The sequence below is a fragment of the Gossypium raimondii genome, chromosome 9 (assembly GCF_025698545.1).
Source record: "Gossypium raimondii isolate GPD5lz chromosome 9, ASM2569854v1, whole genome shotgun sequence".
Taxonomy (NCBI): Eukaryota; Viridiplantae; Streptophyta; class Magnoliopsida; order Malvales; family Malvaceae; genus Gossypium; species Gossypium raimondii.
In genome coordinates, this window is record NC_068573.1 from 27687358 (window position 1) to 27707330 (window position 19973).

The 19973-nt window shown below is 31.7% G+C and overlaps 2 protein-coding genes across 3 annotated transcripts; both read left to right on the forward strand.

Annotated features, from left to right (window-relative positions):
• The first annotated feature begins 1287 nt into the window (after positions 1–1287).
• Positions 1288–14289, forward strand: LOC105798808 (1-aminocyclopropane-1-carboxylate oxidase homolog 1). Its single transcript, XM_012629009.2, has 3 exons — positions 1288–1898; positions 2099–2420; positions 13796–14289. The coding sequence occupies exons 1-3, from the start codon at positions 1348–1350 to the stop codon at positions 14048–14050; spliced, it is 1128 nt and encodes a 375-aa protein (XP_012484463.1). The 5' UTR covers positions 1288–1347; the 3' UTR covers positions 14051–14289.
• On the forward strand, positions 2428–7821 carry LOC128032737 (uncharacterized). 2 transcript variants are annotated; one of them, XM_052621455.1, is made up of 2 exons: positions 2428–6844; positions 6942–7821. In XM_052621455.1, exon 1 carries the CDS (start codon positions 4888–4890, stop codon positions 5683–5685), a length of 798 nt encoding a protein of 265 aa, XP_052477415.1. In that variant the 5' UTR covers positions 2428–4887; the 3' UTR covers positions 5686–6844; positions 6942–7821. The 2 variants fall into 2 exon arrangements, with proteins under 2 accessions (XP_052477415.1, XP_052477416.1); XM_052621456.1 differs by having other exon boundaries at positions 2428–6045; positions 6119–7821.
• Positions 14290–19973: the final 5684 nt, after the last annotated feature.

Below are 19973 nucleotides of genomic sequence, written 5' to 3' on the forward strand. Positions count from 1 at the left end.
TTTTGCAAAAACAATCGTTGTAGATAAATCGTTTAAACAATTTAATATGGAAAACGGAAAATAACGTTCAAACCCAAAACAGTCCAAAAAGTCCAATTAGTCCAAAATTTACAAAAACACTTTAACCCAAATTAAATTAATTATAATAATCAACCTAAATGAAAAAACTTTTTATAACCGATCACCATCACACCGACCTGTCTAAGTCTGAGGATTAACTGAAAATATCAGACAAAAGGAATGTGAGTTTTCAAAACTCAAGGTGTAACAAATAACTTAACCATAAATTTATACAAGATAGATTTCACAATAACAGAATCATAACAGAGCAGACATGCTTTCCTACCACCATCCGCTACACACCATCTCCGCCATCTCAACACACCATATGGGGTATGAAACACCCATCCAACCCTACACACCACTTAGTGACATTAAGAAACTTTTCAAAATCTTTGCAACTGTGCTGCCAGTATAATGAACGAGATTTCACCTCTCACAGAAACACTTCCTCCACATAATATAACCCGTCCCCGATGCAAATATAATCAGAACAAAAATTATACTTGCTACAGTTATACATGCATGTCATAACAGATAACCTATTACAAGGTTAACATATCATATGTTATCTCAAATACACAACATATAATGAAGCATGCTAATAAATGACTAGATTCCATGTTTTATAGATTATTTTTAAAATTATTCATGCATCGATTAGTATACAACATTTTGATCGATATGATTGAAATTTGTCGGAATAAATTGGTGCAATTAATATAAGTAAAAATTTCATTGTTGCAAAATAGAGACTAAATTAAAACTTTTTTAAAAATAATTAAAAAATTAAAGTTCTTTTAAATAGAAATTTGAGAGGAATTTGAGAGGAAATTTAGAGGAATTTGAAAGGAATTTGAGAGAATATTAGAGAGAAATTGAGAGAAAGGATTTAGTTGTGAAAAAATAAAATGGGGGTTTATAGTTTTTTTTTACCGTTGGGGGGTCACCAACGGTCAAAAAAATATCCGTTGCTACTTTCATGCACGGGCAAAACGCGTCCCCAAGGGAGCGCTTACATGGCAAGAAAATGCGTTCTTGAGAGCGCACTTTTTGTCCACGTAGGTAAAACCCTTTCTCAGGGATACGTCTTCCTGCCACGTCCCCTGACATCGTGCTGACATGGACGCGCTTTCGGGAAATAGGGTCATTCCGGTAAATAATTATTTATCGGGCCCATTTCGATAAATTTTTTAAAAAAGGGTATTTTATATGTAATTTGCCCCATAATAACTGTACATAGATAGTCAGGGTGTCAAAGATTCTCAAAAGCCAAAATTCTCGAACATGGCAGAAATAAGCTTAGAACGAGCTCAAGAATCCATTGTGAATCGACAACAGGAATTGAAAGCTTTCGATGAAACAAAATCAGGAGTGAAAGGGCTGGTAGATTCGGGCTTGTCAAAGATTCCAGCGATTTTCATCGACGAACAGTACAAGCTTGAGAGAAACAACGTCCATAACCAGAAACCTGGAAGCCCCACCAACAATGACGGAATCCCAATCATAAACTTGACCGGCGTCGACGATGATCCAAATTTACGTCGCGAAATAGTGAAGAAAGTTGGAGAAGCTTGCGAGAAATGGGGTTTCTTTCAAGTTATCAACCATGGGATTCCGTTGGCGACTACGGATGAAATGATAAATGGGGTTCGCAGGTTTCATGAACAGGATGACAAAGCTAAGAAAGAGATTTATTCTCGAGATTATTCCAAGAAAGTGTACTATAACAGTAACATCGATCTTTACAAGGCGGAAGCAACCAATTGGAGGGATACTTTATCTTGTGTTATGGCACCTCGCCACCCTCTTCCTCAAGAACTGCCTGCGGTTTGCAGGTAAGTAGTAAATATAACCTCTATTATCAATGTCCGGAATGAATTAATTAAGTTTAATTGGAGCAAATGTTGCTAGGAATATAGATCAGACACGTATGAAATGAAGGAAATTAAAACGTAAATAGCTACTTATATGAAACATATTTTGATACGGAACATATATTTGCAAAAATCATATCTGAAGCTAACTTCATCCGCAGAGATATAATGATAGAATATTCAAGCAAAATGATGCAATTAGGGCAGACTTTGTTAGAATTGATGTCGGAAGCCTTGGGTCTGAATTGGAGTTATTTGGAAGATATTGGGTGCGGTGAGGGATTGTTTGTGAAAGGCCATTACTATCCACCGTGCCCTGAACCGGACTTGACATTGGGCACCAGCAGTCACACCGATAACAGCTTCTGCACCGTAGTTTTACAAGATGAAATCGGCGGACTTCAAATCCTCCATCAAAATCAATGGCTTGATATTAATCCTGTCCGTGGAGCTCTTGTTGTAAATTTGGGCGATATGATGCAGGCAAGCTCACCTTAACTTTAACCCTAATATCATAATTTAGGTATTTTATTGCTATATATATTATATTATATTATAAAGTCTAAGATCCAGCATAACATATTTATATTATTTACATCTCACTTATTAAATTTATACATTTTCTAAAAATATATAATAAATTATCTCAGTAATTTTTAATTTTAATTACTTAATATTTTGTTAATAAGTTCAGTTTAAATGATCTCAGTACTTAACCATTTTAAAATAAATTTTAAAATAAGCATGATATACAACTAAAACAGACCTCAATTCAAATAAAACACGGAAGATATTTACATTATAAAAAACACACGCGATTAAATATTTAAAACACACACAAATTTTATTTACTTCTATTATTTTTAAAAAATAGAAAATAATTGAATCTCATGTGATAACTTAATAATCAAGGTGTTCATGTCCTAGGTGTGATCTGGATTTGAGTTGCACTAATCACATTTGTTATTCGGGCTTTGTCCTGTTATTATAATTTATCAATAGTAATAGATATTACTAATGAGTAAACCTCTAGCAATAAGATAAAAAACGAATTTTTCTTTTTGTAAAATGAAATTTAAATTTGGAGAGACAAAAATACGAATTTTATCTTCCTCTATTGCTTATGTATATATAATTTAAATAGAAAATAAAATAGAATAGAAATATAGAGTTTTGCATCTTTCCATATCTTCCAAAAATTCTATTTTTACTAATAATCTCTGCTATTGGATTGGATTCTAACGAATCGAATCTTTCGATAAATTGTAATAAATTCTTTCTTTATTAAATTCAAAAATTGAAATAGAAAACAAGAACAATAGAGTGATAAGAAAATTAAGAATAAAGTAAAATAATAAAGAAAAGGATTATCTTATCATATACACCTATTTTATTTGATTTAGAAAGATGTGCTACATTATTTGAGATAAATATAAAATATTCAAATAAAAACAAATGTGATCTCTATAAGATTTTAAATTATATTTTAATTTTAGATTTAATTTTAGTACAGTTGATTTGTTTTAAATATATACAAAATGACTCCGTTTTTAAATTTTTATATATCTCAATTCATTTAATTTTCAGTTTTTAAAAATATCATTATAATTTTATCATAAAAGAGATAATGTCAAAAAATAAATTCTGAGTATTATAAAAAATATCATATTTGCATCTTAATTTATTTATTTTAACTAATCTACTTTTCCATTAATTACTTTATTCATTTTAATATTTAGATTAAAGTTAAAAAATTTCTTACATAATTTAATTGAAATTATTTTTTATTGCTCCTTTGAAAATATAGTTTAAAGTTCAAAATTTAAAAATATTTATCATAAGCAAGGGCGTAGCTAGGGGCTGGTAGGGGCCCCGGCCCCCTAAAATAGAAAAAATTTTATTTAGGTCTTTTAATTTTTTTCTAAAAATAATAAAAATTTGATTTAATCCTAAAGATATATGTTATTCAAATGATGAAATTACATTTCTACTATCGTAAAAATTAAAAGTATTTGGGTGATGATGGATGGGGCTTTCTCATCTCCTGTTTTTCCTCATTAAAACGAAAAGAAAAAAGAAAAACCCAAATCTATTGCCATTTGTGAGCCTGAACATGGAGACATTTGAAGTATAGCAATTACTGGGGCAATTTATCAAAAAAAGCCGGTTTTTTTCAAAATTACCGAAATGGGCTGATTTTTTTATTATTTACCGGAATGGGCCATTTTTCGGGAAATCGCGTCCACGTCAGCGCTATGTCAGGGTACGTGTCAGGACATCGCGTCCACGTCAGCGCGACCTGCTGACGTGGAAGGAAATCATGTCCTTGAGGGAGCGATTTCCTTCCACGTCAGCAGGTCGCGGACGCGATGTCCTGACACGTGGCGCGTTCTTGGGGACGTGATTTTGACGCATTTTTCACGTTTGGTTTTTTTGGCTTTTAGGGTTTAGGGTTCAGGCTTTTTAGGGTTTTTAGGTCCCGGAATAAATTATTTCGAGTTGACGTTTCTGGTCAAATAGTATAAAATCAGCTCTACCAGGATGCTATTTGAGAATAAAATGTGAAATCGCGCCCTCGTGGACGCGATTTTGCTACAGTAGGTCATGTAAGAAATAAATTTTTTTGACGTTTCTGAGCAAATAGTATAAAATCGCCTCTACTAGGATGCTATTTGAGAAGAAATTGTGAAATCGCACCCTCGTGGACGCGATTTTGCTACAGTAGGTCATGTAAGAAATATTTTTTTTTGACGTTTCTGAGGAAATAGTATAAAATCGCCTCTACCAGGATGCTATTTGGTAAGAAATTGTGAAATCGTGCCCTCGTGGACACGATTTTGCTACAGTAGTAAGTTTGGGCTGAGGCTATAAATTAGGCAGAAAATGTTCTTAGAATGCATAAGTCATAGCAGAAACAATTTAGAGAGGTTAAGAAAGTTAGAGTTTCAAAATGAGTGAACGTATTAGTGCTGTTATTTACTACGATGGTGAGGTTTGCCACACCGAGAATGGTGTTGTTTTTTTGTCGGAGAATACGGTGCGACTGTCATTTAACCAGAACATAGATTTGATAGAACTTCGTAAAAGAATTAGGCATAAAATCTTCGGAACGACGCCAATGAAAGTTCTGTCAATCACATATCGATTTTGTTCTTGTGTTGATCCGGTGACATATGACTCGTTCGACATAAAAGGTGCTCGTAGCTTCGAGGCAATGGTGCAGACTCATCTTGCTAGTGGAGCAACTTATATTGAGTTATATGTACAATTTACGTTGCCAACTGATGTACTTTCGTCCGGTGTTCGAGATGTATACACGACCCCTGGCCGACACTCGGTTAGCGGGTTACAAAATAAGGAACAGCCCATGTTCGATAGCGGCGTCGAATGCACATCCCCCGCAAGACACTCTGTCGGTGGATGGGACATGTACGTCGGTGGCTCGATGTTTGATGCTGGAAATACGTATTGGGGAACTGCATCAAGTTCTAGTGGATGGCAATCTACATCCAATTGGGGACGTTATCAAATGCCCAGAAGAAGGGATGACATACTACCTACGACGTCAACCAGTGAGGGGACGTCGTACGCTGCAGATGATTGTGGGTTAGAAGATGACTCCGATGTGGATCCACCTCGAGAGCCCGGGCCGGATGGTGCAGAAGTGGGATTATTTTCTGAACCGAAGCCGATTCCAACAGAGGGTGAAGATGCTGAAAGGAGTTCAGATGAAGAAGAAAATCCATGATTCAGAGCATACTCACCTCCAGCCCACATGCATAATGTTGATCTGTCAGCGGATGATGCGTTAGAGTTTCCAGATCTACCACACCGATTGCGCGATCGTACAAGTTCGGGGGTAGATTTTGGTGAACTTGAAGTTGGTAATCAGTTTACCAATAAAGATAGCTTTATTGGTGCTTTGAAACAGCATAGCATCAAAAACGACGTTAATAACCATGCCGTTAAATCAAAATCTGATAAGTTTGAGGCGAAGTGCGCGGTGCAAGACGACACATGTTCATGGAAAATCGTCGCCTCGTTAAGGAAAAGGACAGGGTTGTGGGAGATAAAAAAAAGTACAAAGTTCCACATACATGTGCTGCAGGTACAGGATTGAATGTATCTGAATAATAATTTTATTTTGCAATGTTGCATTATTTAATGTACTCCCTCTGTAGGTGTTTCACAAGATCATCCCAAAATGGATTCAACTATGTTAGCTAGCTTGATACTACCCACGATAAAAGTAGATCCTAGGACTTCAGTGCCGGTGATAATTGCCAATATCCATAGCCAAATGGGGTATACGCCCTCTTACCGCAAGGCTTGGATAGCTAAGCAGAAGGCGTTGGAGAAGATGCATAGTGGGTGGGACACCTCATATAATGAAATATGGCAGTGGTGTCAGGTGCTAGAGAGATACGTCCCAGGTGCCATCACAGACCTTGAAACGGAACATGAGTACTACAACGGCCGATTGCTACGTGGATGCCAAGTGTTCAAACGCTTATTTTGGACCTTTAAGCAATGCCGAGACGTATTTCCATACTGCAAGCCGTTGGTACAAATTGACGGTACCTTCATGTTCGGTAGCTATACTCATCGGCTATTGGTTGCAGTGGCACAGGACGGCGGTGGGACAATTCTTCTAATTGCATTTGCAATAACACCAGGAGAGTCGTCTGATGACTAGGATTTCTTTCTTTCGAGGTTAAGGAGGCATGTGTGCCCCCAACCTGATATCTGTGTTATTTCAGATCGGGGCACCGGTATACTGGCTGCATTTGATCGAGAGGGAAGCTTGTGGCAGCGTACACACCATAGATATTGCCTAAGACACGTTGCTTCGAACTACTACAGGCAATATCCATCTAAGAGCGAATGACAACAAGTGACCAACATGGGTATTTAGTCTATAACTGTATTATTTCGTTTGTCAATTTGAATTAGTTTTATTGGTAGAAGTGGTATAAAATATTCACTATGATCTTATATTGGCAGGGTATGAAATAAATAAAGATCATTTTGCCGAGATGTTGGCAATTTTACGATCTCAGAACGGAGAAGGGGCAGACTACATTTGTAACATACGTTTCGAACAGTGGGCACAAGCATACAACGGAGGCCTACGATATGGCCATATGACGTCGAACCTGGCAGAATGCATAAATTCTGTTCTTAAAGGAACACGCCATCTACCGATAACATCGGTTATGCGAGAGACATATTTTCGTTTGGCGACGCTATTTCCAAAGCGAGCAGCAACTTATGCAGGCCAGATGCAGGGTGGTCATGTATGGTGCAGTAAGGTAGTTCAAGAAATTAACAAGACGAAGGCGAGGGCAAACATCATGCACACAGTGTGTCACGATCGAGACAATTTATGGTTTCGCGTGACGGAGTTTGACAGACCGCACCAAGGTGTTGTTGGGGGCAATATCGTGTACACTTGCGAAACAGGACTTGTGATTGTGGGAAGTTTGATGCACTTCGTTATCCATGCGTTCATGTTATTGCAGCTTGTCAGAAACTCCGTCTGGATCCGATGAGTTATGTGGACGAAGTGTACAAATTAGAAAACATGTACAACATATAGAAACACGTTTTCCCACCGGTCCCAGATGAACGTAAGTGGCCGCCCGTATCTCTTGCTCCTTTTAAGCTGTTACCGGATAGAGAATTGTGTCGCAAACAAAAGGGTCGACCTTGCTCCACTAGAATACGGAACAATATGGATATCCGAGAAACAGCCAGTCAACAGAAGTTGTGCGGATGGTGTAGGAACCCAGGCCATACAAGTCGGTCATGCCCTAATGCAATAGTTGAATGTAATTTTAGAAAAAAATTATTTTATTCAATTATTAATTGATAATTGTATTAATTGTTAGTAAAATTATCAAATTAGTTTAATTTCTTAATTGTTAGTACCAGTCAAAACATTTTACCAAATCTAACATTATGTAAAATTATGTAAAATTATTAAGTCCCAAAATTTTGTCAATGGTTAGTAAAATTTTCAAATTATGTAAAATTATGTAAAATTATTAAGCCAAAAAATTTTAATTAAATTAGGTAAAATTATCAAATTATGTAAAATTATTAAGTCCAAAAATTGTGTTAATGGTTAGTAAAATTATCAAATTATGTAAAATTATTAAGCCAAAAAATTTTAATTAAATTAGGTAAAATTATCAAATTATGTAAAATTATTAAGTCCAAAAATTGTGTTAATGGTTAGTAAAATTATCAAATTATGTAAAATTATTAAGCGAAAAAAATTTAATTAAATTAGGTAAAATTATCAAATTAGGTAAAATTATTAAGTCCAAAAATTGTGTTAATGGTTAGTAAAATTATCAAATTATGTAAAATTATTAAGTCCAACAATTGTGTTAATGGTTAGTAAAATTATCAAATTATGTAAAATTAGGTTAGGGTTAGGATTTTTAATTAAGTTAGGGTTTTTAATTAAGTTAGGTTAGGGTTAGGGTTTTTAATTAAGTTAGGTTTTAATTAAATTAGGTTAGGGTTAGGGTTTTTAATTAAATTAGGTTAGAGTTAGGGTTTTAATTAAGTTAGGGTTTTTAATTAAGTTAGGTTTTTAATTAAGTTAGGGTTTTAATTAAGTTAGGGTTTTAAATAAATTAGGTTTTATTACATCAAATAGAACTTCTATTTTATTATATTAAATAAACTTCTATTTTATTACATCAGATAATAAATTTAAATACGGCAATCAATGTCTATGCCCGGGGGATTCGGTTCCACATGGCGGTAGTCGTGATTCTGTGTTGGATTCCTCCTTCCTCTAGCTTCAGGCGGCGGTTGTTCTTCCTTCGGTGATGATTGTGGTTCTTCCGGTTCGACATCTGGTTGTCGGACTTGGGATGATGATCCACCTTCAAAGAATAGTGTATGTGGAGGTGTTTGCATCATGAACGGCGACGGTGTTTGAAAGCCATACGTTGGTGGCGAGTAGTAAAAAGGAGAGCTCCCCGACGGCCCCCCTTGCAATCCCTCCTACGCCGCTGGCCTAGATATCGATGGTCCGCTCGGCATAACAGGAAATGGAGCTGAACCGGGCATTTGGCTCCAACCTGCCATAGGATTCGGAAAAGGATACATGTAAGGGTTAGGGTACATATAAGGGCTAGGAAACACACCTGGCATCATAGGGAAAGGCAGTTGCGTGGGTATCATCTGTTGAATTGCTGCGTCAGGTGACTGCGTCGGTGCTCTCGTTGGGGACGGTGATTGCATGGCCGCTGATGATGAGTCGGGTGACTGTCTGGGCCTCGTTGAGGGGCTGCCTTCGTAGTCTTCTCGTCTTGGATTTAGAGGCCCGCGCATTTCCCTTCCGACACATATTTGCCGCTGCCTCTCCTCTGGCGTAAGTAAATACGGCTTGCCATAGATCCTAAACCATGGCATGTATTCTGGAACGTACGCTAACTCCAAAACGATGATTTGTTCCCGAGTAGGTAGATATTCATGCCGATTTTCCCACATTTCTGTGTACTCGGACCAGTATCTAGGCCAATCCGTACCTAATAGCCGAAGGTCGATTTTGTGGTGATCGTCAAACACCTCAGGGTCCGCAGGAATCGGTTGTCTACATCCAAACTGTCGTAGCACTCTGTCTGTCTGGTGGGGCTCCATGGTTGCATAGTTGATCAACACCACTTTCGTGTGCCAAGCGTTCGGATTTTGTAAAAACTCTTCCGGGATTACTGCCCGAATTGCCAGATCCTCGTATGGTGTCCATTGAAACTATATGAACATGATAGAAATATTAGTTATATACATAATACTAAATACTAAATACTAAATATCAATCGACTAGCGAATGTATGGAAATATCTATTTGCAATAATACTTACTACGCTTCAACCGTTGCTCCAATAGAAGCCGTATATCTTTAAGTTCGACGGTAATCCACGATAACTTGCCGGATGGTTCCACCTAATTAAATAAATTTTTAGCATACTTTTATTCTTACAAAATCTACATAATAATTCCAAAATGTAATATAAAATTTACCTCATTACGAGTGGGAATGTATATGGGTGGTTCACTCGAGGACGAGAAATGGAAAGTGGCTGTGCCCATGATTGCGAGTGACGAGCAACCTCCGATGTTTGCTCTCCTCGGTCGCGTCGCCCCGCACATCTCCCAATATAATGTTGCCAAGATGGTAGACCCCCAACTAAATTCACCGGCTCCTCTAAAATCAACGAGTTTTAGCAACCACCTTAGATGTACACGGCTCCGTGACGTGCCGGGCATCAGATTACCTCCAATTATTTGAAGAATGTATGATCGAGCATATCGGATTCTTTCAATTTCAGTTGAATTTGCATTCGGATCGGGGAAGGTGGCACGTAACCAGCCCATCTCGACCTTACCTCTATCCATTTTATCCGGAATAGCGCCCAAAAGCTCGTAGCACACCGCCTCCCAATTGCTAGATTGGGCAGACCCGGTGACTGGGTGCCCGTCCACCAGCAATCCCAATTGCAGATGGACATCTTCTAGAGTGATAGTGCACTCTCCACATGGAAGATGGAATGTGTGCGTCTCGGGTCTCCACCTCTCGATCAACGCACTGATCAGTTTCGAGTCCAACTTGTATCCTCGGCCTACCGTCGCCACGTGCCAGAAACCCGCTTCCCGCAGGTAGTTCTCTACTAACGGTGATGGAGGAGCATGCATATTCCGGATATTGCATTCCAATACTCGATCTTCAGACTTTTATAACAAATAATAAATTAATAATTATCTAAAAATACATAAATAAAAAATCTTAAATAATATTTAAAAATTAAATTTAATACTTACCATTTTCATTTGCTCCACCGATATGTGATTCCTATCAAGACGAATTAATGATCCGCCATTGATGAAAATATAAAAAATTAAAATTATTTTAAAAAATATAAAAAAATTTAAAATTATTTTAAAAATGAAATTGAGGGGAAATTGAAATTAAATATGGATTTGAGAGAATTTTGGAAGGAAATTGAGAGGAAATTGAAATTAAATATGGGTTTGAGAGAATTTTGGAAGGAAATTGAGAGAATTTAGGAAGGAAATTGAGAGGATTAGAAAGGAAAAATTAGATAGGATTTGTTTGTGAAAAAAAATAAAGGGGTGGGGGTATTTATAGTTTTTTTTTACCATTGGGGGGGGCAACGGTCAAAATTTTGACCGTTGAGTATCTATTCACTTGTGACCTACATCGCGTCCACGTCGCCAGTCACGCCGACGTGGACGCGATGTCTCGACATCGCACTCTCGACATCGCGCTAACGTGGACGCGATTTCCCGAAAAATGGTCCATTCCGGTAAATAATCAAAAAATCGGCCCATTTCAATAAATTTTGAAAAAAACTAGCTTTTTTGATAATTTACCCCAATTACTGTCTATAAAACTATATAAACCAAAAAATATTTCCGGTGGAGATTCCTGACAGGACACATTCAAAACAAAACCCATCAAAACCTAATATTAAAAATATCTTTAATGTTTGTCATAAAGATAAAAACTATTATCAATAAATAAATATTTATTTCATAATTATAGTTATTAAATATATTTGAAATCTAAGCTCATATATCTTATTTATTATATTGCATTTAATTGTGTTTAATATCAAATAAATTTTATTTATTTATTTTCCTCAAAATTGGTTTTTAAATTTTTAAAACTGTTATGCAATTTAATATATTTTATGTAATAATTTTAAATATTTCACTTCTACTTAAAACACTATTCATATTACCAAAAAATTAGTGATTTATTTTTTATTTTTAAATAAGTCAAATATATGCTTTTATGTTATTTAAAACTTTATTTTGAACCATAAAATATATTATTTAAAATTTTATTTCTAAAATTAAAAATTCTTAGGTACATATAATATGATTTCTAAGATTAAAATTTTAAAAATAAAATTATTTTAAACTTTATTATAACAATTTTATCTTTCAAATTTCCTTCCTCCATAAATTATATTCATAACCTTACAAATATATTATATTTTAAAAACTTAAGTATATTTTTTAATTTGGTTATATATTTTAAATATTTTTTATTAATAATTTATTTAATATATCGCTATTTAAATAAAAATTATAAAACATATGAGTAACCTGTGCATTACACGGGATAAAAATTAGTATATTATATTTCAAAAATTTAAGTATATTTTTAATATCTTTTAAATATTATTTTATCAATAATTTTATTTAATATATCGTTATTTAAATAATAATTTTATAAAACACACAAGCAACCCATGAATCACACGAGATAGAAAACTAATATATTATATTTCAAAACTTGAGTATATTTTAAATTTTGATTATATCTTAATTTTAAATATTGTTTAATCAAAATTTTATTTAATATATCATTATTTAAATAATAATTTTATAAAACAAACTAACAACCCATGCATCACACGAGATAAAAATTAATTATTTATATTTGAAGCTTTGAATATTCATTTTTTTCTGAAATGTTTGTGGGACATACATATATAATGTGATTTTCAGGGTACTAACTACATAAAAAGCTTAGAAAGTTTAATCATATCCATGTTGAACACATCTATATCCATCTTTTACACTCGAGAAGCAATATAGGTTTAAGTTAATCATGTTTGTGTATACTTTTCATGTTATACTATATAGGTTTTGAGATGTCCATATATGTTATTTTTGTGTTGTATTATGTTTTCATTATGTTTTTCAAGTTGTATTCAATAATGCTTTTACTAAATCTGATTAATTATCAGCTTTGACATAATCATATGATGTGAGCATGATAAGAATACATGAGTCGTATTAGTTTGTAATGTTAGTAATCTCACACTACTAACAAATATATATATATAGTATGATAAATTTAAAATAACCAATTTTTATAATTTGGGTAATTAAATTTGTTAGAGTTGTATGATCTAAATTATAAGAGATTGCTTGCAAGTCAAGATAAACAAAATATATTTTCTTTCTAGAAGATTTAGTATTTAGTATAATATATTTAACATTTATTAGCATAATATATTTGACATTGATTAAAATTAGGTTTTTTTAACCTGTAAATAGATGTAGTCGAAACTCCCCTTCTATCATTCGAATTCGACATTAGTGAATTTTCTTCTCCTCTGTTTTTTGATTTTTTCCCGAAAAGATTTTCACGTAAAATATGTGTGTTATATATTTTTTTTCTTTACATTCTTTTTACCTCTTCATTATCAACATTCAAATTTTTAATAAAATTGGATGCTTAACTCACTAAATAGGTGAGCTTGCTTATTGAACTTTATAAATTTATGGTTAAAAATAGACATTAGAGTTTGAGTTTGGTGGTGTGATAATTTTTTTATATATAATTCAACTACTTGAATAATCTAAGCATTAAAATGGTTGAATTTGGTTAGCTCCATGTTTCGAATTACTCAAACTTTGTCTAACAATGTCTAAATTAATTTACAAATTTCTCATTCCTTCTTCATGGTCGGTATGGGTTATTTTTTTAACATTTAATGCATTGATTTTATTAAACTAATAGTTTTTTTTTCATATTCTAACATTTAATGTATTGATTCTATTCAATTTTTTAAAAAAATTGTTAATTGTAATTTTCTTTTTAACATTTAATTGATGGATAAATATCTTATATAAATAAATAATAATTAAAATTTAAAAAGACATTTGACATCATTTTAGACCAGTTTATGGAGTTTTTAACTTTACTAGGGACAAAATAATTACTCTTAATTGATTATGGATTAATTTTTTAACATTTTTCAAATATCTATTATAATCTTTTTCTTATTTTTATGCAGTTAATAACTAATGACAAATTTGTAAGTATTGAGCATAGAGTGCTTGCTAATAAAAAAGATCCAAGAATTTCAGTAGCAAGTTTCTTTAGAACACAACTTCCACCAGAGAATACCTCGAGGCTTTATGGACCAATCAAGGAGTTGACATCTCAAGAAAACCCTCCACTTTATAAGGAGACTACCATGAAAGACTTTGTGTCAAACTACTACTCGAAAGGAATTCATTGCAAATCTCTCCAATACCTTAGGTTATGAGTTGTTGGTGAACTTAATCCAACTACTTTCAAGTGCCAAATTGTTTTGGAACTATTTGAGTCCAAAATTTTACTTCTGAAATGAATTACGTGTTTGTAGATTATTGTGTTGTTTGTAAACTTAATCAAATTACTTTTAAGTTTATTTCCATCTTTCAAGTGTCAAATCATTTTGGAACTATTCGAGTCTAAAACTTTATTTCAATAAGACAATGAAATAATTTATGTATTTATAGATTAGTGTGTTGCTTGTGATCTTAATTATATTTTTAGTTCATTTTCAACCTTTTAAGAGCCAAATTTTTATTTCAAAGTTACAATTACTTGGACTTCTTTTTAGGCTTGGTTACACAATTTAAAAGGTTGTTAGGGCAAAGGCAAACGGAGTAAGGTCCTCCGAAAATGTAAAATATAAAATTTAATTTTACAATTAATGATTTAAAAAATTGAGTAAATATATAGTAAAATTATAATTTGGAGAGGTTGGGTGGAACATATTCAAACTCTTTTGAAAACCAGTTTACTATAATACTTTTTAAAAGAACTAAAAGATTTGAAAAGGACCATCTCATGCATAAGCAAAGGTTTTAAGTTTGGGGTCAAAATCATTTTATCATAATAACTTGTTTTTAAAAATTAAAGCACTACCTCACATACATGCAAAGGTTTTCGTTTTAAAGTCAAATATACTCGAACCCTTTTAGGCATAGCTTTTAACGTTTATATTTTTGTATCTTTAACACTAATTTTTCTACTTTCAATCTTGAAAATTTAGTTATATTGTTTAGTTTTAAATGAAAAAGTTAACTGAATTACTAAAATTTTTATGACATTAATGTGGCGGCCTACTTCATACTCCAATTATACTTCACTACTAACATGAATATGTTTAAAATATATATGATTCTTTTGTAATTTGTTGAATTTTTAATAACTTCACTACCACACAAGTTGTCATATTAACTTTTCCATATGATAAAAAGCAATTTAACAAAAATTGAAGGTTGAAGGCCAAAATAAAATAATAATAAAAAGTAAACGTTAAGAGGTTAAATTTATTATTATGCCATAATCTTATTATGATTTAGAAAAATAAAACCTAAACCATTTGAAAATTTGATAAAGGGATTATATATATATATATATATTGCTTTGAACTTGACAACTTGGTTCATTTTGGTTAGGGATGGCAGCGGGTCGAATATCTGCAAATTTTGAATTATCTGAATCTAAATCTACAAATCTACCAAAAATCTGAATCTAAAAATTATTTGACTTTTAATATCCAAATATGAATTCGAATTAAATCTCTATCCGTTGAATTTCCGACTCAACATTGATTACAAAATATATAGTTTTACTTCTTGCAAGATTCCAACACATAACCTTTAACAACTAAAGCTATATTTTAACTATAAAACTAATCCTCAATTTTGTTTAAAGTTTATACTAACCAATGAATAACATATAAATATCAATAAATTAAATATAATAATTAATAATAAATTTAAATAGAATCATTAATAATAAATTTAAATATGTGTAAAAAATTATCAAAAACTATATCTCATTTAACATCTTATTCTCTTAAATCTCATGTAGCTTTTCTTAAATTATATTTTTTTTCTATTTGTAAACCTAACTGAACAATAAGATGGAGTCATTTGAATTTTTAAATTTGTGATTATCCTTTTATTATTTGATCAATTCAATTAGTTAACATTTTTAAACAAAAAGTTAATTAATAATTATATAATTAAAATAAATATTATGATATGAATTTATTTTGTAACATGACATAATTATATTCGGGGTAAAGCCGAATATTTTTTAAGGGATCCAAATTAAATTGTAATTTTACGATAGTAAAATGTAATTTTTAAAAGATTAAATAAAAAAATTATCGTTTTTAGGGGGCCAAAGTGCAATTTTACCTTTACTAATTTAGAATTTTAAACATTTTAAAGGGCCTAAATGAAAAAGTTTTCATTTTAAGGAGATCGGGGCCCCTGCAACCCCCTGGATTTGCCTCTGATTATATTTAGTACATATTATATTATATCAAATAGTATACATACACATTTAAGGAAATATAATATATTAATTGCTATATAATTAAATTATGAATTAATGTAAAATAATTATTATAATATTATGATATTACTATGTGTATTCTTCTATTAATAATATTCAACTTAAACCTTAAATATATAAATACTTGTATATAGGCTACACTCCTCTATTACATCAGCTAGACTCACTCCCATAAAAAAGATTTCTTTTACTAATCAATCCTAATTTCAAATAGATCACTCTTGTTTGTTTTTATTTTCTTGCCTTTTTTATTAGTGAAGGGGATCCTCAAGAAAGTTTTTGGCCAATCCAGTAGAATTTGGTATATGACAATGTTATTTCCAACCAACATGCCAAATGGAATTTGATATGTAACTCTGTGATAAAGAATGAGTGCATAATAGGATCCTAAGTTTGTCTAAGTTGTAGATTTGACTTAGGGCTCTAAATGATCAGAAAGAAACTTAAATTTTGACACAACCTGAAACACAAACAAATTCAAGTCGTTCTAAGAATTTAAAAATTAAAGGAAGCTATTAAAATAGAAAATTAAGATAGAAAAACAATGAAATAAATCAAATATTTGAATAATTAAATAGGAACAAAATAGAATAAAGATGAAAATAAAGAAGATAGATGGAAAAGATGAAGATGGTGTGTAGAATTTCTAAGGAGCCTTGGAAAAAAGTTGAATCCATAACCCCTTCAAACAACTCCAATATTTCCTCCAAGAAAGAAATTTTAGTAAGAAAAAGCTTGAAGATGATCCTCACAATCTAAAAAGTTGTAAAACTTAACATATAGATTATGGCATATAAGTTAATGACATCATCTAACTTTTTGTTAATGTATAAACATTATGTTTGGATGTAAAATATAATTCTCAAGTTATTTATTATTTCTAATCTTTTACTTTTTAGTTTAGAAGATAATTAAATTATTTGTTTTGTCAATGATATTTTAGCACATTGTATCTTAAAAATAATAAAGTAGATTATATATTATTTTTATAATATTATATATTATGATTCTTATTAATTCATATTTTAATAATAATTATATTAAGAATGTTGCTAAATTGTATTTAATAATTATTATGTTAAAATATGATTAAATTATTTATTTTTTATTAAATTATATTTAATAATGCTCTTATTAAAATTTAATAACAATAATCATCTACCGAAAAAATTATACTAAGGGTATTTTAGTCATTTTAGCATTTTTCTTTACGCTATTACAACATCTATTACATCCAACCAAACACAAGAATACTATAACAACTCTATTCCATTATAGTTTTATTTCATTATATCCTATTCCATTCACCCCAACCAAATGTGGTGTGAGTATATGTACATTATAAACCCTCTATTCCAAAATATTCCAAGTTAAACACAAAATATTATTTACATAGTTAGTTCTATTAATCTTCTTGCCTTAAGCCTTAAGCTAACCGCTTCTTTAATGCTTCTAAGAATCTCCTCTTCATTACAAACCAAACCCCTAAACTGTCTTTTATTTCTTTCTCTCCAAATAACGTCATACTAATTTTAGAATGATTGAAACCAGAGCTTTATCTTTGAGTTTGCTACAAATCCAGCCAAATTCAAGTTGCCAATTTACCATAGTCCTTTCGACATTGCATAACACCAAAACTTGTTCCCACACTCATTGTAAATGCACATTTTGCAAAAATATGATCCGTATTTTCAATCTCATAATGACAAAACAAGCAATTACCATCAATACTCATTCCCCTCTGTATCAACTTTTCCTTGGTTGGAAGTCGATCTAGAATTTCCATCCAAGTGATGAAAGAATGTATTGGAATATATAGAGGAAACCAAACAATCCTATGCCATACAAACTTCTCAACTTTAATGTAACAACCCAATTTTCAATGGTATTAGAAATAGTGATTTGGGATCACTAAATCCGACAAGTAAGCTTGAAAATTTAATAAATTAATAATTATGGGTCAAGTGTGAATTTAGAAGAATTTTTGAATCAGTGGATTTTGTGATTTAAAAGAAATTTAATAGGTAAATTGGGTCTAAAACGAGGTATCGAGACCTCGAATTCATAAGCCAAGCCATAAATATTTTTATAAATATTTATGGAGTGTCATTGAGTTAGTATGAATGTTTCGTTAGAAAATTTTAACGTTCAGATAGTCAATTAATTAAAAAGAACTAAATTGAAAATAATGAAAATTTTGTTAAATTGTGATTAAATAGCTTAAGTGACTAATAAGGAGGTATTTAAAATGCAATTAGGTCCAAATTATATAGGCTGGATGGTTTGGGCAAGAAAATCAGCAAGAAAATAAGGAGAAACAAGGGCAAAATTGAAAATTTTGCAACTTAAACATATAAAATAAAGACAAAATTGAAAAATGTAGAGATATCATCATTTTTCTTCAGCCAAAATGCCATATGAGAGATTTTTCAAGATGGTTTTTCATATTTTTTATCATGTAAGTTCAATTCTTTCTTTTTTCTTTGTAATTTTTCATGTTTTGTGACTTTAACAATTAAGTCCAACTATTGAATTCATTTGTTTTTATTCTATGAATGATTTTGAAAGTTACCATGAGTGAGTACTGGAATTTTATGATGAATTATCATAGACTTGAAGCTTTAATTTTATTATATTATGATTTTATTAAGTGATTTTAGTAGAAAATGATTTTAGGACTTAATTGTGAAAAAGCTAGGAATTAGGGTTTTGTACTAAAATTTTGAATATCAAATGTTGTATAATAGCCTAAAATTATTAGATAAAGTGTTATTTGAGGAAAAATTAGTTCAATTAAAGTGTTAATTGAGTAGGGACAAGACTGTAAAACTGTAATTTTTGGGGTAAAAGTGTAATTTCAAAAATTGAAGGGCATAAATTGCGAAGTGAATTAGTATTGAATTATATGTTAATAAATGAAAAGGTTTATATTATAGATCGAGAATCCGAAGATAAACTCGGAAAAGAGAAAATATCAAACTAGTCCTTGAAATTTTTACAAATTCTACAAATTGGCCCAGGTAAGTTCATACGGCTGAACTTTTATGATTAACTGTTAATGTGGGAATGATATAATGTATCAATTCGTATATTTTTGTTAAATTATGATTATGGTAAAACTGAGAAAACAATGAGATTGTAAGTTCAAATTAAGGGATACGCAGGATTGAGTACATACGTTCAGTAAACAGTGATGAATTGACGAATAAATCCATGGAAAAGTGTGGAACGTAGGTATGGTTTCAGTAAAGAAAACCATACTAACTTTTGAAAAGTAGGTATGATATTTCGGTAAAGAAAACCATGCTGAGTTGTGAAAAGTAGGTATGGTGTTTCAGTGAAGAAAACCATACTGAGTTGTGAAAAGTAGGTATGGTATTTCCGTGAAGAAAACCATATTGAGTTATAGCATTGTGAAATATTCAAGCAAATCGTGGTACCGGGCAAACGATGTACTCAAATCCATAAGACAATCCTTAATTTGACAAGTACTTGTAAGTGTAGATGGAGCTAAATGTTGGAAATAAGTTGATATTTAATAATGAGCTCGATTGAGTAAATTCATTGTTTGAGATTGTGATTGGCAGGAAATGTTGTATTATACTTTAAAATTTCATGAATGCTATGGTATGTTATTGTATATGAATGTTATTAAACTGAGATAATCGTAAAAATATGGATGTTTGAATAAAAGTTCTAATTTAGTGGAACATTGGATTGAGTACTTTTGTTTAGTGACTCATACGCATTGACGGAAAAGACCATGGTTGGACCATGGCAATATGTGATATGTGATTTCCGTATAAGACCATATCCGGGTTATGGCATCA